Source organism: Rhinoraja longicauda, chromosome 42 (assembly GCF_053455715.1).
Source record: "Rhinoraja longicauda isolate Sanriku21f chromosome 42, sRhiLon1.1, whole genome shotgun sequence".
Taxonomy (NCBI): Eukaryota; Metazoa; Chordata; class Chondrichthyes; order Rajiformes; family Arhynchobatidae; genus Rhinoraja; species Rhinoraja longicauda.
In genome coordinates, this window is record NC_135994.1 from 2,064,539 (window position 1) to 2,089,374 (window position 24,836).

Here is a 24,836-nt window from a genome sequence, read left to right on the forward strand (position 1 = left end):
GCATTATTATTATTATTAATGGTGGAGCTGACTTGATGGGCCGAACAGACGAATTCTGTTCCTATATCTTACAGCCTTTTATGAAACTCTTCAAGTCCAGAGTCCACTTGTTATTCATATATTGACTTCTTGTGTCTTCTGATTTCCAAAATGAGAAACACCAATTTTACATTATGATGATGCATCAGAAACTGGATGTAGGGATTTCCTAATTGTGTATAGTTCAATCTCCAGTCAACTAGAATTGTCCCACTCTAGCTCAGAATGGTGATGGAAGGGGAACACTTGCCCTGACTATTTCCATTGCTGGGATTCCAACCGAGGCTGGTCAAGTCCTGGAAAAGAGAGCATGGATTGAAATTGGGGCACCTCAGATCATAATTTCAAGGCAATTCTTTGGCAAATTCCCCCAAACAATAAAATAAGTTGAACATATGGATTACTTTAAAGTCAGAAAGTTAATATTTATTTATTCATACACAGGGTTGGATGTTGGCAAAGCCAGCATTTACCATTTAGCTTTAACTGCCCCTGGACCAAGGAAGCAGTGAAGACCAAAAGCCTGATTTTTTTTATAGTGATTGTTACAGATGCAAGAATGTAAACTGATTTTAATATTTTCTTTGTTAAATGCATCCAAAGCTTTATTTGCTTAGTACATACATATACAAAAATGTACAAGACATAAAAAAAAACATAGCAGGGACTAGTATAGCAAAGGCAGCAATTTCGTATTTATACAGGAATTGACAAACTTTGCAGATACATTACCAGGTTCGGTTATTTACAGCATGCTGTTTTAGCTTTAATAGAAAAATCTGAACTTTTCCAATTGAAAATAAAACCTTCCTCTTGGAGAATCAGGCTTGTGTAGGCACCTCAAAGGCAGAGATTAAAGTCTAAAACTGAAGTCCAGATTGGAATGGTACACTTAAAATTAATTTTAGTCTGCATAAGTTACAAGAATAAAGAAAAGATGTCTAAATTGTGCCCAAAGCAGCTTGAAGGGATGAAATCAGAATTTAAACATCTGGTTGTTGGAAGTGTACACAGCAGTTTTACTGACATGCAGGCCACCAAGCTGCTTGCTTCTCAGTAACTAACCCAGAACTCAACCCCGGCACACAAGAGTGCTTTGATGCTCCACTCAATGGGAAGTTGAAGATATCAAGCCACATTGCGTAGTAAGTCCAAGCAAGTATGATATGATGTCTAGTAACAGTTTTCAGACACACCAGACAATGTAGGTGATGTAGGATAGATTCTTTATTTTTTTTAATTTGCAAAGATTTTGGTAGTGGTACAGTAAACAAAAATATTACAAATAAAGTCTGGCTACCTCAATGTTGAATGCTGCTGGTTGAATTAGAATCAAATCAGTCGCTGGATTTGGGGAACTCTTACTTTAAAACAGGTTATTTTACACTTGGTCAACATTTCAGCTAACATTACTACACCACGGGATGGTTAGGAGAAACGGCTGTCTTTGCGTTAAAGCAGCAGTCACATGATCCAATCTATGCTTTGAGCTCTGCGGCTTAAAAAGGCATTACTTTCCTCAAACTGTGGCTTTGATCAGCTCAAGGATAATTCAATTAACTCACGTATTTCAAAGTGGTGAGACTGCAGGAGCCCTATGATGTGCAAGGATAGCAGTAGCATGTATTACCATGTCCTGTTCATATCAGAGAGATTACAGAGAGCAAGACTCCACAAGTTATTAATTAAGTGGTTACATAGGGTTAGTGTATCGTAGTGTACATTGAAACTTAGGCAAATTCCAGTGATGAAAGACATTGTTTACAGACAGCAGGTAAAAGCGTGAGGTCACCAGGATGCTTGTGCTAGTCAGGCAGTTTTATATAGTTGATGAATCACAAAGTGCTTGGTTTTACAAAGGAGCCAGCATATGTAGACGAAGTTTTATGTAAACAAAGCATGGCTGTTCAATTGACAATAAAGCCCGAGCTCTTGAAGGGCAGTCAATTTCACTTTTCTGCACTACAACTAGTCTCCTTACCAGCTTAGAACATTGACAAAGACAATGAAATAGAAAATACCACAACCTTGTAAATGCATCATCTAGAGGGCAGGACTTTCTTGCTCTTCCCAAACAGACAGCAGAAACTGCTGGAGATCCCTCTGACTGCTAATGCAAGGAGGCAGCTCAATTGGGACAAAGTGCTGTGGAGCAGAAACATACAATTACAATCAAAGATTTCAACGCTTCCAGGCTCAGTTTCAGGGACTTCAGACCAATTTGTAAAGTTGCAAACAGAAAGAATGGGAGTCAACTGCATCCCACAGCTGCACGCTTTCACCACATCTGCGTTCATGGAGTCAGGAACGTTTTGCAAAGCTCTCCATCTTTGCAGCAGAGTGGAATGCAATTCAAGTGGCAACATGTTTAATTCATTAATTTTGGCCTCAGTCAATCTGAAGTCCAACATGGAGTCCACCTTTTGACACACTTCCCTGTGAGAACCTTTCTTTCAGTTTGTGAAAACCGTGCATAATGTCAGCTTTTCCATGTAACAGGTCAATTTTCTATGTGGTTGAAGTGTGCTCATGCAAGTCACAAAACTAGACCTGGCCCGTTGCAAATCACAACAGCAACTAAAGGGTTTTAGAAACTATAAAGATTGATTGATTGAAAGATGAAAAATGAAAGCAGACCCTTTGGCCCACGCCAACCATTGATCACACATTCACAGTAGTTCTATGTTACCCCATTTTCACATCAAGTCCCTGCACACCAGGGGCAATTTACAGAGGCCAATTATCCTACAAATCTGCACGTCTTTGGGATGCAGGAGGAAGAATGCGCAAACTCCACACAGACAGCACCCGAAAGTCATGATGGAGCCCGGGTCTCTGGTGCTGCGAGGCAGCAGCTCTACCAGCTGCACCACCTGGAGAGAAATGGGATACCGACCCATTTTTTTCCTTACACTAGATTATGGGACAACATCCTGATATTTCTCCTTGTTGCCGGGATTACTCACCATAACTTCTTGTTGTTCGAGTATTTTGGCCACAGGGTTGGTGCAGTTTCTGTCCCCCCTCCTATCAGGTGACAGGGCGATACGAGCAAAACAGCAGGAAACCTCTTCATCCAGCAGAGTCTCCTGAAAACGCTTCCGGCATCCAGGGCGCAACTCACCAAACCTCTGCTTCACGCTGGACAGATGCAGCGCACCTCTGCCTGAAGGTCAGAAGAGACAGGTTGTAAAATTCACAGCTGATCTCCAACCGGGAGTCTCGTTGCATACGTACCAGAGTTGGATACATTTTACTTTCACGAATAGCTCACTCGCCTTTGTAATACTCCTCCAGTGGATCGGTGAAAGAGCATTCAACCAGCTTTACAATTGACAAATTAAGGCATTGGATTAAACAATAGCAATACATTGGTTAATGATCAGGTTTGCTTAATCTGAAGAAGGGTCTCGACCCGAAACATCACCCATTTCCCTCTCTCCTAGATGCTGCCTGACCTGCTGAGTTACTCCAGCATTTTGTGATACCTTTGATTTGTACCAGCATCTGCAGTTATTTTCCTACAGGTTTGCTTAATCGATAATAGTCTATCTTGAAGTTGGAAGTGCCGTGGGCCGACACAAGTATATTGTGGTTATTCATCATTTGTTACACATGGGACCTTTCTATGTGCAAAATGGCCACTGTGGTTATGTATACACCCACAGTCTTTGCATTCAAATAATCAATTGATGCATCCAGATATTGGCAAGATGGAGAAGAAAATACTACATAAATACAAACATTCTTTTTTTTAATGTTACTTTTGTATGCAATATGTGTTCTTAATGATGTCAATCACTTGCAGGAATTTTTTACTCCTGCTGTGCGAGAGACAGAATATTCCTGATTTTTGCTGGATACCTCCAGTTCATTGGCCAAATAAGTATTCAAGTCACATGAAAAAGGAGCTATGCATCTTACTTCAAAATAGATATTGTAAATCCTGGGAAAATGATGGATTTTACAAAGTGATTTATTTCGCTTCCCAAGTCACTTTGTAATTCTAAATCATTATTCATGCAGTATTGAAACATTCTCACCAGCTTTGTAACCAACTAATAAATAAAAAGATAGAGTTTTAACAGCACAAGCCATTTCATTTAAATTCTAATTTTAAAAGGATATGGAAGGCAGGTGTAGAAAGAGAAGGGGAATAGATCTAATCGCTAAAGGCACACACGGCCATAAATAAGGGAGCTGCTGTCTATCTTAATGTCATAGCAATTCTCATCCTCCCAATACATCAGGCTATTACTTCAGACACCGTACTTCTAAAAAAAGTGACAAAATAAATAAACAAAGATTGGCAGCCAGCTTACACTGATCTGGATACATACAAGCATGTGCCAATATGAATGTTTTCTCTACCAATGGAAGTTAACCCAATTACCTCTATTTATAACAATTAAGAACCTGTGGTTTTAGAAGGGGCAGGCCAGGTTAGGTTAAAAACAGCTGTACTTTTAGAGAAGATTCAATTTTAATAGCATTATAAAACAGGCTGCACAGTGGTACTGTCGGTAGAGCAGCTGCCTCACAGCAGCCAGACATAGGTTCGATCCTGACCTCGGGCTGCCAGTGTGGAGTTTGCACGTTCTCCCTGTGACTGTTTGGGTTTTCTCCGGGTGCTCCGCTTTCCCCCCTCATCCCAAAGACGTGCGAGTTTGGAGGTTAATTGGCCCTCTGTAAATTGCCCGCAGTGTGCAGGGAGTGGATGCAAAAGTAAAATAACATGGATCTAGTGTGAACGGGTGATTGATGGTTGGTGTGCACTTTGTGGGCCGAAGGGCCGGTTTCCATACCATAACTTTCAATTCAATATTTAATTCAACGTTTCATTGTGACTCTCTGCATCGTAACAGGCAAATAACTCACCTGCTTGACCACTAGAATAGGGAGATTGGAATTTGACCCCAGCTGTGAGTAAGTGAGCAGAAGTGAGTAAGCTGCAGCTAGCAGGTGTGGGCAGAGTGTCCGTCAGATTCAGAAGGGGCTCGGTGGAAGGAAGCAGCATCTCAGACTGGCGGGTGTCTGTGCAAAGATCTTTTACAGCCCCAGAAACACCATCAATATTTCCTGAGCAGTCCACTGGTGTAGATGTTTGATTGGAGACCAGTTCAGTGCACTCAGAAAGCAGAAGGCATCCTTCAGCTTCTGCTTGCTTCGAGGCAGTGGCAATTGGACAACTTTGCAAGATGGCGCCAGCCAGCTTGGGAAATCCTTCCGCGAGGAGGGGTACACTTTCATCAGAGTTGTTTTCTGTAAGCGTCTCTTCAATCACCTTCACCTCCTGAATTTCTTTCTGCAGAAGTTGAGCAAGAAGTTCGATTTTCTGGAAAAGCAAAAGAAAAAAATGAGACCTTGAAGGAAATAAGAGGAAAAAGGCGACAGAATCTTTTCACTTACTCTGGAAATACACGACACAAAGAGATGCATACACTGGCTTACATGTAGCTTTTTCAATGCAATGAGTATTATGCGTCAGGCTATATGGTATTTATTTATCATGTGTACAGTGAAATTCATTTTTGTATACAGTTCAGTACAAGTATCACTATACATAAGCACTTAGATACATATTAGATAAGCATCATTGAAACAGTACAAGTGTATAGCAGTTGTACACTGAGACAGTATACAGTCACCAGTTTGGCTCCATTTTCAAGTCCCAGTGGTTGTAAGTGATCTGACCATGAAGGTCTGTTGTCCTGGCAGCTTTGTAGGGTCTGCCTGGCCAAGCACAGCATTAGTGCACAGAACTACAATGTTGTGGCCATTACAGAGACTTGGCTGAGAGAAGAGCAGAACTAACCAGCACCACACAGTAGATGCTCAACCATCCCACCGTGAGGAGTGAAGAACACAATCAGCAGCTCAGAACAGAGAAGCTCATTCAGCAGCAGTCTGGAACAGTAGACACGGGAAGCTCAGCCCATGATCAAAGAGCACAAAAAAGGGAATTTAAAACATTCCCACTCAGTACTTTATCTGCAAAGGTAATATCAATTAAGCCATATGGCTGTGTTCATTAGTTCAAAGCTTTTTCTTTATACAAAAAGGACGTGGGAGGAGAAAAGTCAGAGTTATGCCTCTGTCTCCCACTGTAAAATTGTCGGAAGAAAATAAGAAGAAAGTTAATCAGGCCGTATAAAAAACAGATTCTTAGAGCACCCATGTGATGAAAAGTCAAGCAACGACATTCCTGGAAGCAGAGGTGCAAGTATCTATTAGAGGGCTTGAATTGGCCATTAATCACTTGTTCTTGTACCTTTAGCTTTTCCAGCTTTAGGTCCATAAGTACTGGACTCTCCTGAGACTTTGCTCCTTCCAGTTCTTGCTTCAAGCTTGGCATCTCTGGTACCTTCTCTACTTCATTTTGATCATCTGGATCATTAAAAAGACGAAGTACGATCTGATCCTAAAATAGAGAGCGTGGCAAATCCATTACACAGTCAAATCACATCACTCATTCTTTGAAAGCGCGAGGCTCAGGTTATTGAAGATGATGAATATCATCACACATCAATGATTTCAAGAACAGTTTGAACAGTGACAATACAGTGTAATATTTAACCGAAGATAGACACAAAATGCTGGAGTAACTCAGCGGGACAGGCAGCATCTCTGGAGAGAAGGAATGGGTGACGTTTGGGTCAAGATCCTTCTTCAGAAGTAATATTTAATCACATCACTCAACAACTTTACATCTGGAAGGAGAAAAATTCTTAAAGATGCTTTAAAGAGGAAGAGAATAAAAAAGGATTCCAAACCACAATTCAAGTGTTATGGCAGGTAGCTGACAGATTGGTGAGAAGAATGTTTTTTTTTTTACTCTCTTCCAACTCTCCTCCCCTATCTGCACTGGACAAGTTATAAAGTGCCCCATGGTTCAATTGAAATCGAGGTATCGGACACCCACCATTGAATCCTTCACATTGTCCGAGGCACTGCTCTCAGTAGCCTTGCCCTTTGCAAGGCAAACATCTGACCATTTCACATACTTGTACGTTGCACCCTGCAAGAATGAAAGGGAACGAGGTTAACAAAAGATGTTCAATGCCTGTGAATGAAAAAGTGACCAGCAATTCTCAGCACATTGACACGAGAAAGAATAAGACATAAAGAGCAGGTACAGTTGTTCGTGTATTAGCTGTAATTGGAAACATTTCACTTCTCATTTGGCAGGTTTTGTGAGCTTAAATCTTTCTTTTAATAGATCACTCTATTAAACGAGAGCAATGATTTTGAACCAGCAAATTACCACTTTTAAAGATTTGATGGCAACGTAAGTACACATGCAGGAATTCTTTATTAGACTGATGAGACCATATTGTCACTAAATACAGTGGGAGTATTTCAGTGAAGAATGTTTATTAACTTGTTCTTCATCGAAATAGTGTTGAATTGCACTTGCAATCTAATATAGCAAATGTAATTTGGCTAAACAGAGCATGTGGAAAAATTCTGTTCACATTTTAATTAAAACCAATGTCGAAACATGTCAAACAGAGTATAGTGAAACTCCATTAACATGGCACACCTGGGGCTCCAGAGGTGCCGGAGCAGCAGATTTTATTAATACTAATCAGATTAATTTTAGTACTTTAATTAATACGCTTCTAATTCTTGTTTTTTACTATTACAGTGACAGAAATATTTTAGTAAACCCAGTAAATTTCTTGGAAGAGTGGGCAACAGGACCAGGGTGTTCAGTGAGTGTGGAAAGCGGGACGTAGGCGAGTGAAAATTGCAAACATCACCTGATGCTGAATCATCAGGCTGGTGGGGCAGCAGATTCTCAGTGTTACTGTAGCAGATAGAACAGCAACTTTCATTTTATTCTCAACAAATCCCTTTGCTGGGATGGTGCTGTATAGTTCTTTTGATACCAGCCCAATAGTACTTGGCCATGCAGTGCAAGTCACCAGCAGTTTGGTCAGGAGAGGGTTGGATAGGAATATGAGAAAGATTGAATCAATTGACTGAGAGTGGGCATAATCCACTTCCTCTGGAATATCAAGTAGATCGGAGGGAAGAGAAATAAAAAAAGCAGATTATTGAAATGGAGAGAGACAAAGTGAGTGTACAGAAAGATCCACAGGTTCTAGTGCAGGAATAACAAGAAGCCAGCCGGCAGGTCCAACAAGATCATTAGAAGTATTTAAAATGGAGGCAGATAAATATTTAATGGATCGAAGAATAGAGGGGCATCGAGAAATGGCTCAGGAGAGGAGTTGCACCATCTATTACTAGTTTATCATTATCAATCCAAGAAAATCTAACAGACAGACCGGCAGTAAAATGAAACTCAGATGTATACTGACCATACTGCAGGGCGGAGCAAGCATGCGGCTTGGATGCCAGGCGTTTTCACATGGAGTGCGAGTACTGCTGAAAGGGCAGTTAGATGGTCGTAATGCTCTATCGGGTGTTTGCATGGCTAGAAATGAAAGATAAGATTTTATGTTCAGCATCACCATAGAACAGTACAGCACAGTCCCTTCGGCCCACGATTTCTGTGCCAAATATTATCCCGACCAACGTTTATGTATCTGCACATAATTCAAATCCCTCCAATCCCCAGACAATCCAAGTCCAATCCAACTCTACCTTAATAATGTTTATTTGCCATTTATGAGCGTCACTGTTAAATCTCACAACTCTTGCTGTAAAGAAGCTTCTCATTGTATCAAATGCATTTTAAATAAAAGGACACAAAGTGCTGGAGTAACTCACGAGGTCAGGCAGCATCCCTCGAGAACATGGATAGGTGTACGTTTTGGGTCGAGACTCTTCTTCAGACTGATTGTGGGTGGGGGTAAGGAAAGAGTGAAGAAAGGGGGACAAGAGGAGAGGCAGGACCTGCGTGGCAGGAAATAGGTCGAAACAGGCAAGAGAGGGGGGCGTTTGTTAGGCAGATGGTTGCAACAAAGACAAAAAGATAAGAAAGGCAGGAAGGTTAAAGACAGGTTTGAGGAGTTGCAGATTGTAAAGCCAAAGGGAGGACATTGGTGGGGGGTTGGTATTTTCAGTCTCTGCCCTTACAGCAGTAAGGCTCTCATCTATACTTTTATTACTTTCAAACATAACTATTACAAAATTCACCTATGTGAATTTGCTGGCGTCTCAGCAGGATGTGTATGAGAAAAATGTATAGGAAGTCAATACACAGACCTCTAGTTCAAAGTGAACACAATTGAACTTTCTCATATAAAGCTCTGCCACCGATTCAAATTTATACCAAGTCCCATGTTAAAGTGGAGACTTTGAATTTGTGTGTATTCTATAATAGTTGAATTACTAATGCGTAATTGGAAGATGTGGATTCAATCTTCATCACTGAGCAGTTCTTGATGATGATACCAAAACCAAAAAAAAAACAGGAACCAACACTGGGCTGATCACCTGGCTCCTGATATTCAGCCGAGAACAGCACTTGGACCAGACCAGCCAACTTGCCCAGTCATTGTCACATTGCTTTCTAGAGGGGCCTGCTACGCACAAATCAGCTGCCACATAGTATCTCTGCATTATGGCAGTGACTGGACTTCAAAAACATTCTCGATAATGGAAACAGGCTATTCAGTCCAACTTGCCCCGTCTAGTCTAGTCTAGTCACGCCTGTCTGTGTTTGCCCCATATCCCTCTAAACCTGTCCTATCCATGTACCCGTCCAAATGTCCTTTAAACCTTATTATTGTACCTGCCCCAACTACATCCTCTGGAAACTCGTTCTAATATATCCATCACCCTTTGATTATGAAGCATTTTCAGACATCCTAAAGTAGAGCAAGCTGTTTTTCCACCTACTTTTGGCATGTGGTTTCCAGGTGCAGGAGAATCTGGCAGAAACGGATGTCGAAGCAGCACAGCTAGAGGATTCACTGGGTTCTTCCACCTGGGGAGAGGCGAAGAAAGTGTTACATAGTTCTTAAATTATGAAAAGGGGTCAAAAGGAAACAAAGGTCAAATTATGGAACTAGATCATTCTAACAGGGAGAGTAAAAGATAGTGATTTTACTGGCACGGCTGCATTTAAAACAAATTATTTCTCCACTCTTAACATTAGCCAAATTGGAATTGCAGGCGTTCCAAGTTAAAAGTTTAACCTTTGCTCAAAAACACCAGTGGTCAGAAGAAATGTATTGAAGTTTGTAATTAGTTTTAAAAAATGTTAAAGTTTACCACAAATTATACAATATAGAGTATAGCACAAACACAGCCCCTTAGGTCCAACAATGTCTCTGCTGCACATGATACCAAGATAAACTAATCTCCTCTGCCGGTACATGATCCATATCCCTCCATTCCCTGCATATCCATGTGCCTATCTAGAAGCCTCTTAAATGCCACGATCATATTTGCCTCCTCCACCACCCCCGGCAGCAAGTTCCAGGCATCCACCACTCTTGTGTAAAAATAAACTTGTTCCGCACATCTCCTTTAAACGCTTGGTTTCAACATCCAAGACAATGACATTCCACATTCTAAAGTCTACAGACCACACATGCTTCCTCCATTCTTTAATTTCCACTTTGCAAAAATGCGTTATAGACGGGCCAGTTTAATCCTTCTGCATCCTAAAGCAGATCATGAGAATTAGAAAGTCGAAAATCAATTTCCTGTTCATCTCTACTATTTCTGGTATACTTTGCATCAATCATACCTGCTCTATATGACATCTGCTGTAAAAACTAAACGAACGGATGTGAAGAAAGCAGAGATGTAATTTTGGATTTACTTGACACAACTGACACGTTAGATGGCACGTAGGAAAATAAATATCTTGGCATGGCTTTCTTCACCCCATCGAACACACGAGGAGTAGATCATATTAAGATTATATTTCCTTGGCGAATTACCTCCCGTCTATGTGAATTGGCTGGCGTCTCAGCAGGATAAGAGAAGCTGCCCTTTTTCCATTAGGCCAAGATTGGGTCTAACATGAATATCTACTTCCAAAACAGAACATTATAATCAAACCCCCCCTACACCTGTTTCCACCTTTCACTTGCCAAGCTTTGTCCCACACCCCACCTACTACAATCAGTCTGAAGGGTCCCGACCCAAAACATCGCCTGTCCATTCCCTCCACATATGCTGCCTGACCCACCGAGTTACTCCAACACTTTGTGTTTTGCTCGAGAACATTATACTGCAATTGGTTTAATCATCCATCCCCATGTTTTGAAAGCTGGAGTAGGGAGAAAAAGGAAGGAAATAAAGAAATATATGACTCACAAGGACAAAGAATACCAAGTGCTATTATCCAGAGACATATTAAAAGACTTTTACAGACCAAGTTGGCATCTGGGCCATCAGGTTTATGCTTGGCTGGTGTCTTGGTGGAGAAATGGTGCCGGTTGCTCACTTCGTTATACAGTCTCAACGGCTGAAGAATCCTGTTTGGAGTAGTTATTTCAGAAGCTGAAAGAAATTTCAGAAATCAGATCTTGACCAAAGCCAAGCATAGAGACGTACAATAAAAATACAGCAGGTCAATCAATGAAAGTAGGGGTGGGGGGGGGGGGGGGGGGGGGGAAGGATGAGAAAGAGTCTACGGTAGAAAACTAAATGAGTGTATTTTCAGCTCGTCATCTGCAGTCAAGTCAAAATTAATGAACAAGTGCAGCTGATGGCCTGGTTGATACCTTGCCCAATCACTACAAGAGGGGGAGAAATAGAAAGTTGGTTGCTAGAAATATCTCCTAAAAAATCTATTCTTCCCATGAGGTACTTTGCCATTGTACATTTGACGCAGTGAATCTAATACATTGATATTCTCAAGGATTTGAAAATGATCTGACACAAGTTATCCAGCATCCAACTCTTGCTCCTGCAGGATTGTGCACCCATTTGTTTGATCTCCGGTTGTTTGATCTCCCCCATGGTGCAGCGGTAGAGTTGCTGCCTCACAGCGCCAGGGACACGGGTTCAATCCCGACTACGGATGCTGTCTGTACGGAGTTTGTACGTTCTCCTCGTGACCTGCGTGGGTTTTCGCAGAGATTTTTGATTTCCTCCCACACTCCAAAGACGTACAGGCTTGTAGGTTAGTTGGCATGTTATCAATGTCGCCCGTATTCGCGCTGTATCTCTAAACTAAACTATTGGGCGGCACGGTAGCGCAGCGGTAGAGTTGCTGCTTTACAGCGAATGCAGCGCCGGAGACTCAGGTTCGATCCTGACTACGGGTGCTGCACTGTAAGGAGTTTGTACGTTCTCCCCGTGAACTGCGTGGGTTTTCTCCGAGATCTTCGGTTTCCTCCCACACTCCAAAGACGTACAGGTTTGTAGGTTAATTGGCTGGGTAAATGTAAAAATTGTCCCTAGTGGGTGTAGGATAGTGTTAATGTACGGGGATCGCTGGGCGGCGCGGACTTGGTGGGCCGAAAAGGCCTGTTTCCGCGCTGTATATATATGATATGATATCAAAGTGCTAGCAACAGGAAGGGAAAGCATAAAAAGATGTCCTATCAATTATACTATACATTATATGCATCGACATAGAAATCATTCCCAGCATTAGGCTACAGCACAGCAGTTCCACAATCAAACACTGTTTTTGGCACCTCCTTTGGCTTAGTGTGGAACATTAGCCAATGGCTGTCTGTTTAGTAATTGCATTAAATAACAATTTCTAAATGAAATTAAAAATACAAACTATATATATATTTTAAACAGTGTTGAGTTTGGTACACCAGTTTTGTGTTCTATGCAGGTGGATAGGTCAAAACTATTGACCAAATGAGAGAAGGACAAGGCTCTGAACAAAACTCAAGATACTAATCATGTCACGACAATTCCTCTCCCTTTCCCATTCCATACACACTCTACCAGGTCTTGTGTGTGGATTAAAACAAATATGTGCAGCAGCTTACCCATGGTATCTAGTTTAGCAATGCAGGAAGCACGGCCCAAGGCAAATGGGAGAGCAGGGCGATTACAGGGCATGTAGGACGATCTTCCAATCTGCAAAATAAATGGTAAAATTAAACAAATTAGGCTGTATTCACTTAGTTCAGAGGAGCGAAATGAGACTTGATTGAAACACACAAAAGATCGGGAGGAGCCTGCAATGGGCAGATTTGGAGAGGACATTTCCTTTTGTAGAACCAGCAACTAGGAGTCACTGCTTAATTTCCCACTATTTATTTTCCCTTGTGCAAGGTCGAGGGGTTTTTGGAACTCTCTCCCTCAAAAGTGTGGTGGAACAGTTTCTTTGAATATTTAAGGGAATGGGAGATAGATACTGGATACGCAAACAGGATGAAGGTAGATGGGAATATGTCGTTGAAGTGACAATTAGATCAGACAATCTTAAAAGCAGCAATTCTAACGCTAGATTACTTTCACAAATAGAGTGGACATAGTAAAGGTTTCCCACGCCAACGCGATAAAATGCGAGTGATGATGAGCTCTGATCCATAAGGGAAGATTATGATTCACAAGACATTTCTTAAACGTAATAACTACATTTCAGAAGTAGCATGGATTCAGGAAGGGTTTGGATTGCCTATAGAATGGCAATGATGCTGCAAAACAAAATTTTCTCCTTTCAAAATCTCGGAGGCATAATGCTAAGATAATAAACTGGAACAAACTGTAATTCAATTACACTCCTCTGACAAGTTGAATTTTTGAGTGTCAGTCAGCATTCTAATATGCAAATCAATGAGTGATAGGTGGTGTAAAATGTGATATAAAACAGAAAGGGCTGGAAATACTCAGGTGGTCTGTGGAAAGGGGAACAGTTAACTTTTCATGTCCAGGAGTCAAACGTGCTCAGACTCACACAGCACATTGCCTCAAATCTCCAAACTAAAAAAAAAAAGCAATTGATATACTGGAGATGAATTATTTGCCTTCATTTACCATTTGTAATTGGTTAGGATTTATTTGCATGTGCCACTTACAACCTTGGGAAGGCCAAAAGCATTCTCTAGCCATTGAACTAACATGCAAAACTGTGCCACTGCTGCATCCGTGCGGCACGGTGGCGCAGCGGTAGAGTTGCTGCCTTACAGCTAATGCAGCGCCGGAGATTCAGGTTCGATCCTGACTACGGGCGCTGTCTGTACGGAGTTTGTACATTCTCCCCGTGACCTGCGTGGGTTTTCTCCGAGATCTTCGGTTTCCTCCCACACTCCAAAGACGTACAGGTATGTAGATTAATTGGCTGGGCAAATGTAAAAATTGTCCCTAGTGTGTGTAGGATAGTGTTAACGCGCGGGGATCGCTGGGCGGCGCGGACTCGGCGGGCCGAAGGGCCTGTTTCCGTGCTGTATCTCTAAATCTAAAAATCCCATGAAACACGGCAGTAATTTGTACACAGCAAGGTCCCGCAAACAGGAATGTGATAATGAGCAGATGACCTGTTCCCGTGGAGCACTGTCGTCTGATGGCAAGGACCAAGAAGCAGCTCCTGATAGGCAGAATCGGGCCACGCAACAAGAGAACGCGAGTAATACTGTGCCCCTGAATGCAAAATAAGACACATCGGGTTCCAAGGATTGATGATTCCAAATACTGGAGACACAGTTGTCTCTGCGACAAGGTGGGTGCTTATTGTAGATGGCACAATCTTCTAGGTTGTGACTTCTGAGAGATATAGAGATATTATCCCAAAGGTCAGTGCCTCTTCTTCAGCAGTGTGATGGATGGAACAATGCGCAGTAGCTTGCGAACTGCGAGTCACTTCAAGGTGCTGTATAGCAAAGTGTCTCATAGCAAATGTTTCCCCTGCACAAGTCAGTCGAAGTGAGTGTCATTTTCCAGGGAGAGACACAAAATGCTGAAGGAACTCAGTAGGTTAGGAAGCATGCCTGGAGAATAGACATCATGAGCATCGAATGCAGTAGATAAGGTTAGAGGAGGTGCATGCGAATCTCTGTCTCATCTGGAAGGACTGCTGGGCTTTCATTCCATTAGTATCATCAGGTTAAAGAAGGGTCCCGACTTGAAACATTGCCTATCCATGTTCTCCAGAGATGTTGCCTGACCTACTGAGTTACTCCAGCACTTGGTGCTTCTTTAGTTGTGTAAACCAGCATCTGCAGTTCTTTGTGTCTACCTTTTCCAAAGAAACCTTGCTCACTGTACTAGCCGGACAGTAAATCCACTTAACAGGTCGGTCTTTGTTATTTTACATGAGCCAAAAGTAGCAACAAACTCAGAATTAATGCATGATATAGGAGAATTACGACCAAAATTGCGCACAGATTACTTAGCTCTCATCTAAAAAAAATGTGCTTTAAGAGATATTAAATCCAGATAGCATTTGGAAAAAAAAAGTATTAATTGTGGTAAAGGCCTAGATAAACTGCTTACAAATATAGGCAGTTTAATTTTGCAGCAAACACCTTGAGCATTCTTTTCAAAAGAACCTACCATAAATGGGTTTTGCGCAGGATATTTGCAACGGAGTGCACTGTTCTTCGCAGGGGCTTGACTTATCATGCTAGTTTTGCCACAGAGGATGCTGAAAGTATTCCTGCCATCAACAGTCGAGCTGGCATTCCCCAGTGCCATACCTTTGTTATTACCTACATTAAGAAAATCCACACAAAATAAGAAACTTAGAGCCGCGGTCTCTGCACAGCTTCCATTATGAAAATGTTACTGTTTTGAAATAATACAAAAATTGTTTAAAATGTAGGGAAAATACCTGGATTCAGGTTGAACTGTTCAGGATTTTGGATGTTCTTTTTCACAGACACTCCATTTGCCAGACTGGGTTTGTCATTAATAATACTAAAAGCATCAATTCCAACATTTGATAGGATGCTCTGTAATGCCATTGGATTGCCCACAAAATCTCCATTACTATTGCCTACAATTGTATAGAAAAGAGTTATTCTGAATGCTCCCAAATGCAAACACTGCTCCCATTTTAAACATGCAGAGTGCCGGTACTCGAGTGTACGCAAGGTTAGAAAAGGAATAATGGAGGGGTGGGGGGTGAGGAGAGGGCTGGGGAACAGGCGCAACCACGTTGCTCATGCATGGAGCGCCATGGACACGCGATTAACATCCTCCTTCCAGGCGAAACCTGCGTTGCTCAGTAATTAAAAATAATAAAAATATCAAATCCTTAAACTAGCCATCTACATAATCATAGGGGGAATCAGAAATATGTTCAAGTCTGTGCTTTGGAAAAGTCCAGTGTGCATTAACTTCCACAGGAAGGAATTACTGAGCAAATGGATCTTCAGTATAAAAGGCTATTTGTACAAATACTCTTTTTCCAGTTGGTATGGGGGCAATGGAAAAATCTGCAAGTTTTAAAAATGACAATTTGCCTTGTGTTAAAGTGGGTACATCTTATTCAAAGACACTGTGCAGCACAGTGGCACAGCTGGTAGAGCCACTGCCTCACAGCACCCGACCCGGGTTCAATCCTGACCTCGGGTGCTATCCGTGAGGAGTTTGCACATTACCATGCACTTGTGGGTCTCCTCCCACATCCTCAACACATGCAAGTGGATGGGTCAACTGGCTGCTATAAATTGCCCTTAGTAAGAAGACTAGTGTAGAATCTGGGCGAGCTGATGAGAATTTAAAAATGGAATTAGTGTAAAATGGGTGGTTGGGCACGGACTCCGAGGGCTGAAGGACCTGCTTCCGTGCCATCTCTTGCCATGGCTACGATCCCCATGATAAAGGGTCTGGTTAAGCGCATGAGAAATAGGCATACAAGATACCTTTATTGTGAATAAATTTGCAGGCTTCCATATAGGTTGCTAACAGAAAATGGTAACGCTAACTCTAATCTCTTCAATCAGAATGAATGAGAGCTCCATAATAATTGTGAAAATCCTATAAAGGGAAATGCATGTGGCAGGCAACATATCCAGATGTAGTAGTTCATAGCTGCACGATTTGAGAAGCATTTACAAGAACAAGATAGATATCCAGTGGCACACAGTGAGGCTCAGGCTCCTAAGCAGTGGGACCAACAATGCATCCAAAGGAGACTGTGTGTCATCATGCTTCATATCTGTTTCGGAGCATCGTCTTGATCAGTACTGCGCTACGTCAATTGGTTTTGGCGTGAATCCTATCCGATTAAATACCTTGAGCCTGTATCCACTGGCCAAATAGGTTTGCACCCATGGACATAATGAGAGGGCGGCACAGTGGCGCAGCAGTAGAGTTACTACCTTACAGTGCCAGAGACCCGGGTATGATCTTGACCACCCGTGCTGTCTGTACAGAGTTTGTACGTGCTGTCTGTACAGAGATCACGTGGGTTTTCTCCGGGTGCTCTTGTTCCAAATTCCAAAGACATGCAGGTTGTTGGCTAATTGGCTTCTCTAAATTGTCCCTTGTGTGTAGGATAGTAGTGTACGGGAGATCACCGGTCGCTAAAGACTTGGTGGGCCCAAGGGCCTGTTTGCGAGCTGCAACTCCACAACTAAAAATAAATGCACATTCCCTCTTATCCAGTGGGCAAGTACAGAGATTGTGGGTTAGGTGTCAGCCAAGACTGGATATGAAGCAGTCAATTAGTCAGATTTTGATTTACAGAAGTTTGCTTGCATATGGAAACAGGCATCAGTTTATGAACAAAAAACTTGCAAGCAAACATGGTGTGCTGCCTCTGAGATCCCAGCGATTATTGGCTTTATGAATCTTTTTGCGCCAGTTTTCAAGCAACAACTTGTGCACAGGGAGAAGAGAAATGCACCAATTTCACCAGCAAGTTCCCCTCATGGACAAGATCAGAAATCGCAGATGGTTCAGAGCCCACGGCAGGAAACTTTGCAAAAAAAATCCGTTGTGCTGTCTGGTGAATAAAGCACTAAGATTATGTTGTAATTCAAAAAATGCAGCAGCCGATTTGCATACAGCAAGCTTCCTTAAACAGTACTGTCATAATATTTACATAACGTTTTAGTGTGCATAAAAGAAACTGCTGAAGGAACTCAGTGGGTCAGGCATCTGTGGAGGGAAATAGACAGACAGCATCATCAGTCTCAAGGGTCCCGATCTGAAATGTCTTCTGTCCATTTCCCTCCACAGATGCTGCCTGGCCGACTGAGTTCCTCCAACACTTTGTCTTCCCACAACAGATTCCAGCATCTGAAGTTTATGTTTTTAGTAACATCGGTTGAGAGATAAACATTGACTAGGGCACCAAAGATTAATCTAATATTTATTTGGATCTTCTATTCTCGATGACAGACACTTAGTTTAATGTCACACTGTAGCAAGCATATCCAAAAGTGAAGCATTTCCTAAGCACTGAGCAGAACCGTCAGCTTAGATTAAGTTCTGAGTCTCTGGACTGGATCGGCACCTTCCAACTACTCACGACCAGATTCAAAGTTAACTTGTAGCTGATGTAGATATAGATCTCGGCCCCAGTAAAAATACGACAACCAGAGTAGACCTAGTAACATCAGTACAATACAGCACCAGGCCTTTACCACTTTGAGATCATCAGTGGATCGGGAGAGCTGAGAGTCCCCAGCAGCAATATCTGCAGATGCAACAAGGAGCCAGCTGTAAATAAAGGGCAAGCCTCGAGTTGTATGACATTTTACTCGAGTGCGAATCAGGATGTCTAGGCGAGTTTTAGCAAAAAGAGAAAATAGGCGCAAAAAAATATTGCCAGTGAAACTTTTCACATGGTGTTAAGACAAGAAACTGCAAACCATGATGCCAACAGTCCATATTATATGAATATTCTGATTAGCTTGGCAAATTGCACGAAGAGCAAAAGTAAACAATGGGAATTTGGAGTGAAGACAAGCACTCGAAAAATCTGATGGAAACAGCCCCTATCATACTTGCGCCTCACAAAATGCTACTAGATTCGACTGTACAGAAATTAAGCCAAAAGTGAAGTTCAGGGAAATCCTAAGGGCGGCACGGCGGCAGAATTGCTGCGTTATTGCAGCCAGAGACCCGGGTTCAACCCTGACAACGGGTTCTATCTGCACAGTTTGTACGTTCTCCTTGTGAGCGTGTGGCTTTTCTCCAGGTGCTCTGGCTTCCTCCCACATTCCAAAGATGTGCAGGTTTGTAGGTTAATTAGTTCTGCAAATTGTTCCTAGGATGTAGGATGTAACTTGTGTACGGGTGATCGTTGGTTGGCACGGACTCAGTGGGTCGATGGGTCTGTTTCCACGCTGTATGTCTAAACTAAAACCAAACTGTTACTACTAAGATTCTTTGTTAGTTATCTGTGCTAAACATGCCAACCATCTCAAATTCAAATCTCTCGAATGAAAATACTACATAGATGGTTTTTATCCGGGAGGATAAGAATTTTATTAGAATTCCAAACCAAAAAAAAAAAGAAAGAGTTACAATCTTAAACCAAAATTTGAAGGCTCTGATATTTTAGGCTACGAGACTAGAAATGACAAGTCAATCTCTAACCTGGCATTTCAAATAGTGTTAAATGATTACACAATTACTAAACTGCAGTCTGCAACTTCAGAATTTTACTTCAGCTTTACATTTGCTAAAAGTCTGGATCCTACACTTCAATAGACAATAAACAATAGGTGCAGGAGTAGGCCATTCGGCCCTTCGTGCCAGCACCGCCATTCAATGTGATCATGGCTGATCATTCACAATCAGTACCCCGTTCCTGCCTTCTCCCCATACCCTCTGACTCTGCTATCTTTAAGAGCTCTATCTAGCTCTCTCTTGAAAGCATCCAGAGAATTGACCTCCACTGCCTTCTGAGGCAGAGAATTCCACAGATTTACAACTCTGAGTGAAAAAGTTTTTCCTCATCTCCGTTCTAAATGGCCAACTCACCATTCACCTCAAGCACTTTGTCCTTTACCCCCGCAAAGATAAATTGCACGTCTTCCATCAAGCAAAGTGAAACTGAAACCTAACAATTACCACAAAGTAAGATCTCTGCTTTTTTATGCAAGTAATGGAAACGCAATTGCTATCTTTTATTGAAAAACAAAGCAACTGCCATTGACACTAGGAAAAGGACAAAACAAGTATTCCACTTCACATTACCAAAATCATGTGTTAGTAGTGGTCTAGTAGCAATGCGCATGTTTGACCTAACTGGCTTCCATTTTGTATATCTGGGTCAATTAGCTCCATCGGCTCACATGGGCATGTCCCCCAATTAAAATGAAAGGTTGAGTGCTTGCATCACCCCATGTATCTTCTATCAAAGGATTTACTCAAAGTACCTGCTTTCGGTGTCATGGTCATATTCTGAGGGATCTCCATTTTTCCTTTTACCATTGAAGGAGGCTTGATCTCCCGTGTTGGAGTCTGGACGTCAGAGTTCTTGGTTTTAATTGGAGTTGAACTTGTTTGGCAAGGATCAAATCTAGAGAAAAATAACGATAAATGGAATCATATTGTAGGGATAAAACTGAAAGACAAGGGCGAAAAGCACAATATCGCTGAATGCTATTGGTGATTCAGAAACTCAGTCCATTTAAATAAAACTTTAGCTACAACAAGCAGTGAGGAACGATTGAGATTATAACAGTTTGCACTACTCGGCATGGACAGTGGGCCTGATCCACACTGTATCTCTAAACTAAACCAGTCTGAAGGGTCTTGACCCAAAACATTACCCATTCCTTCTATCCAGAGATGCTGCTTGTTATGATGCTGAGTTACTCCAGCATTTTGTGTCTATCTTCGGTGTAAACCAGCATCTGCAGTTCCTTCCTACACAAACTAAACCAAATCCGCACAGTGTTTCATGCAAGAGGTGGCTTAGTCTATCTGCACAACAGCATTCTCTAGTCTATGGTTTCTTTGTCTACATGCTTTATTCTTAAAAAATTTGTGAATGCTAGAGAGTTTATTTTTTACTTACTGTTTTTCTTTCTTAGTTGCCACACTCCAGTCAATTTTTAAACTTGAGATGCTAGGATCAAAGTCTTGCTTCTCTTGGAGTGGCAGTTCACCAGAGCGTCGGTCCGGGATTAGTATTGTTTCACCTGCAGCTGCAACCCTATCTGCCATTGCACAATTGCCACCCACTGGATAACTTTCCTCAGATTCGGAGGACCCTTCCTCGGTTACTGCCGAAGACAGCTCTATCGTATCTTCACAGATTGCTTGCTTTGTGCTCATGGGCTCAGTTGATTTGGCTCCTCTGGACGTTGCAAAATTAAATGGAACTGGCCGGGTGCAAGCTTTCTTGCTTGCTGTTTGTTTCTAGAATAAGAAACAAAATTCAGAAGTAGTGATCAACCATCTTCAGAACACAATGACAAAGACCGACAATACATTGACTAAATTCAGTGTTATTCAGCAAGAAAGAAAAACATTCAATTTGTTGATCTCAGACGTGGCAATCTACAATCACAATGGCCCAAAATTACATTTGAGCTATAGTGATAACAATATTATTTAAATTGTTTTCTAAGATTGTTTTTCTAAGGTTTTGTCTAGGAACTATTATGATTGGTACATAAGCATTGGTACTAAGTGCAGCAAGTCATTACAATGACCTCCATCTACGCCGCATCTGCACCTGGGATGAGGTGTTTCACACTAGGGCATCAGAGATGTCCTCATCCTTCAGGAAATGGGGCTTCCCTTCTTCCATTATAGATGAGGCTCTCACTAGGGCCTCTTCTATATCCCGCAGCTCTGCTCTTGCTCCCCCTCCCCCCATTCGTAACAAGGACAGAATCCCCTCGTTCTCACCTTCCACCCCATCAGCCAGCGCACCCAACAAATCATCCGCTAACATTTCCGTCACCTCCAACGGGACCTCACTACTGGCCACATCTTCCCATCCCCTCCCTTTTCTGCGTTCCGCAGAGACCGTTCCCTCCGTAACTCCCTGGTCCACTCTTGCCTTCCTACCCAAACCACCCCATCCCCGGGCACTTTCCCCTGCAACCGCAGGAGATGCAAAACCTGGCCCTTTACCTCCCCCCTCAACTCCACCCAAGGATCCAAACAGTCTTTCCAGGTGAGACAGAGGTTCACCTGCACTTCCTCCAACCTCATCTATTGTATCCGCTGCTCTAGATGTCAACTTCTTTACATTGGCGAAACCAAACGCAGGCTCGACGATCGTTTCGCTCAACACCTTCGCTCAGTCCACCTTAACCAACCTGATCTCCCGGTGGCTGAGCACTGCAACTCCCCCTCCCACTCTGATCTTTCTGTCATGAAACTCCTCCAGTGCCATAGTGAGGCCCACCGGAAATTGGAGGAACAGCACCTCATATTTCGCTTGGGCAGCTTGCAGCCCAGCGGTATGAACATTGACTTCTCCAACTTTAGATAGTTCCTCTGTCCCCCTCTTCCCCTCCCCAGTTCTCCCTCTCTCCACCTATATCCTTCCTTTGTCCCGCCCCCCTGCCATAAGTCTGAAGGGTCTCGACCCGAAACGTCACCCATTCCTTCTCTCCTGAGATGCTGCCTGACCTGCCGAGTTACTCCAGCATTTTGTGATATTACAATGAGCACGCCCACTCGGTTAAATTTGTCATCGTAAAATACATTTCAAGTTTTATCTGAACTTGCAGTGATCAAAACAAGTTTCAAATCAGTAAAAAAGATCCCAACATAGAAACAGCCCAATTGATCCAACTGATCTCTGTTGATGGTTTACATGAGCCTCCTGACACCCATCTTCATCAAAGCCCTTCAGCATATCCTTGATTCCCCATTTCTTTATCTCCCCTTAACTGCATCTTTGCTGATTATTTCAACGATGCCTTTCACATTCTCTGGGTAACGAGAACTCTAAAGTGTTTCAATTATTATACAGTTGCCAGTTCCGATCTCAATCGCAAGTGAAAACTTTCTTTCAACTGCTGCCCTGTGAACACCTTTAATTATCTCAAATAATAAATGGCTATCACATTATCACCATGGCCTGCCTGCCTCTTCATCTCCACAGTCAATGGGAAATGAGCCCCAACATGTTTAACCTTCTGCATAGAATAAACGTATTCTCTGAAGTCCATGTCCATTAGGCAAGCCTTACCTTCTGGAAGTTACGATCCCAATTTTGATGCAACTTTTTGAAGTCTGGAACAGATTTTACTGTGAACTTTTTCATCGGCACAGGTAATCCGCTGCCTTGCTTGGTAGCTCCTTTCTCTGGCCTCACTGGTTCCGGACAGTTTTCTTTGTTGGCCTCAGTCAGTTTTACAGATCGAGCTTTGTGAGCAAGACTTGCATTTCTGCCCAGAAAGCAGAAAAAAATCCTTATTTTGTGGCAAATCACAGAGCACACAATACCAAAACAAAATGAGTGCATTTTACTATTTTTGTTTCAGGTAACGAATGATTTACTGCTGCCTTTGACAATCAGGAGACCTTTGAATCAAGATGGAGGCTGATGACTGAGAATTGTTGCACAGGATGAAATGAAAGTTTATTGGCCCATAACTGCATCTGCTACTTGCTCCACAGATGCTACCCAACATGCCGAGGATTTACAACTTTCTATATATTTTTTCCAAGTTGCCCTATATGTGCAATCCATGTACTTTTGAAAATCTATTCCAGATGTTCTCTGTATATGCCACAGATATCAAACAACACGCCACACATATTTCAACATCTGCTGCACTACCAAGGACTACCAAGGTCTACAACAGCGTATGCCACCCAAGTCCTATATAAAGGGTTGAGACTGCCGCAGCATTAGTTAAACATAGAAAATAGGTGCAGGAGAAGGCCATTTGGCCCTTTGAGCCAGCACCACAAAGGAAAGCCAATGTTATCTTGTCTGCTAGCATGGATTCAGAAGAAACATTCTTCTGGCTGGTAAGTCCTCAACCTTCAGCTATGCCAAACATAATTTGACAGATGGAGACGCGAGGAACTACATAATTGGAAAACATGGATAGGCGATGTTTCGGATCAGTCTGAAGAAGGGTCCCAACCTGAAACGTCACCTATCTGTGTTCTCCAGAGATGTTGCCTGACCTGCTGAGTACTTTGTGCTTTTTTTTTGACCATTTAAATAGATCATGTGCTCCAACCCATATTTGCTGCTACCTGATTTGCTGGTGATATAAACCATTTGTTGCTGCAAGGGCCAAGACGAGATGATTATTTTGCAGCGAGAAGGTACAACATACCTGCGTAAATGGCCATCCTAGTACCAATTTGTTATTTTTTTTGTCCAATATCAACTGCAACATGATTGATAATGCCTTGGGATGGGAGACGGTGTATTTGAGTCCCAGTACAAAATGTCAAACTAAAAATATAAACACTACACCTGTGCTAATACTAAGGCAGCGCTGCACTCTTTCGCATGAGATGTTGATCTGACACCTCATTTACTCTTCTGGGTGGACACAACAGATCCCACAGCATTGTTTAAGAACAGGATGAGGACTACACGATGTCCTGGCCATTACAAACATTAAAAACACACAATGGCCATCTCCCCACTGTCATTTGTGGCTAATTTGCTGTATGCAAAAAACCTTCAGTACATTTACATCTCACAGCATAACTACATTTCTGAAGCACTCACGTGATTGTTAAATGCTCTGGGGAACACTTTGACGTTGGGAAAGGAGCAAAAGAAACCCAAATCTGTTTTTAAAAAAAATGTCAGCACAACCCAAAGCTGAGGGACAAACTAGGCCCACTTGAACCATGGGCTCTAGTTCTCCTCGGGCGCCACCTCACCTGGGAGCCACCGGCGCCGGATTCCGGGGGTTCGCTTTCCTCAAGAGCGCTGCCATGGCGAAACTTCCTTTTTCTTTCGTAAAGTGAGGCGCTCCGGTTTCAACCCCCTCTTCTTGTTTCGGTCACGGTAAAGGTGAACACGTCGAGCCCCACAGTTCGTCCGCTGCAACCGG

The 24,836-nt window shown here is 42.4% G+C and overlaps 1 protein-coding gene across 1 annotated transcript; it reads right to left on the bottom strand.

Moving 5' to 3' along the window:
• Positions 1-658: 658 nt before the first annotated feature.
• On the bottom strand, positions 659-24,836 carry LOC144611973 (uncharacterized). Its single transcript, XM_078431341.1, has 15 exons — positions 24,664-24,836; positions 22,997-23,195; positions 20,861-21,204; positions 20,217-20,359; positions 15,710-15,874; positions 15,433-15,587; positions 12,924-13,014; positions 11,342-11,469; positions 9,853-9,940; positions 8,367-8,482; positions 6,962-7,057; positions 6,311-6,460; positions 4,918-5,374; positions 3,006-3,205; positions 659-2,184 (listed from the first exon to the last, which is right to left on the bottom strand). The coding sequence occupies exons 1-15, from the start codon at positions 24,717-24,719 to the stop codon at positions 2,083-2,085; spliced, it is 2,490 nt and encodes an 829-aa protein (XP_078287467.1). The 5' UTR covers positions 24,720-24,836; the 3' UTR covers positions 659-2,082.

What these genes read in the sequence shown, in the direction of transcription:
- LOC144611973 (XM_078431341.1), bottom strand. Translation starts at nt 24,719, where the DNA reads ATGGCAGCGCTCTTGAGGAAAGCGAACCCCCGGAATCCGGCGCCGGTG. An exon ending in GCAACTAAGAAAGAAAAACA is followed by an intron (nt 20,360 to 20,860) that starts GTAAGTAAAAAA and finishes ATTTTTCTCTAG; the next exon opens with ATTTGATCCTTGCCAAACAA. An exon ending in TGCTAAACTAGATACCATGG is followed by an intron (nt 11,470 to 12,923) that starts GTAAGCTGCTGC and finishes AATTTCTTTCAG; the next exon opens with CTTCTGAAATAACTACTCCA.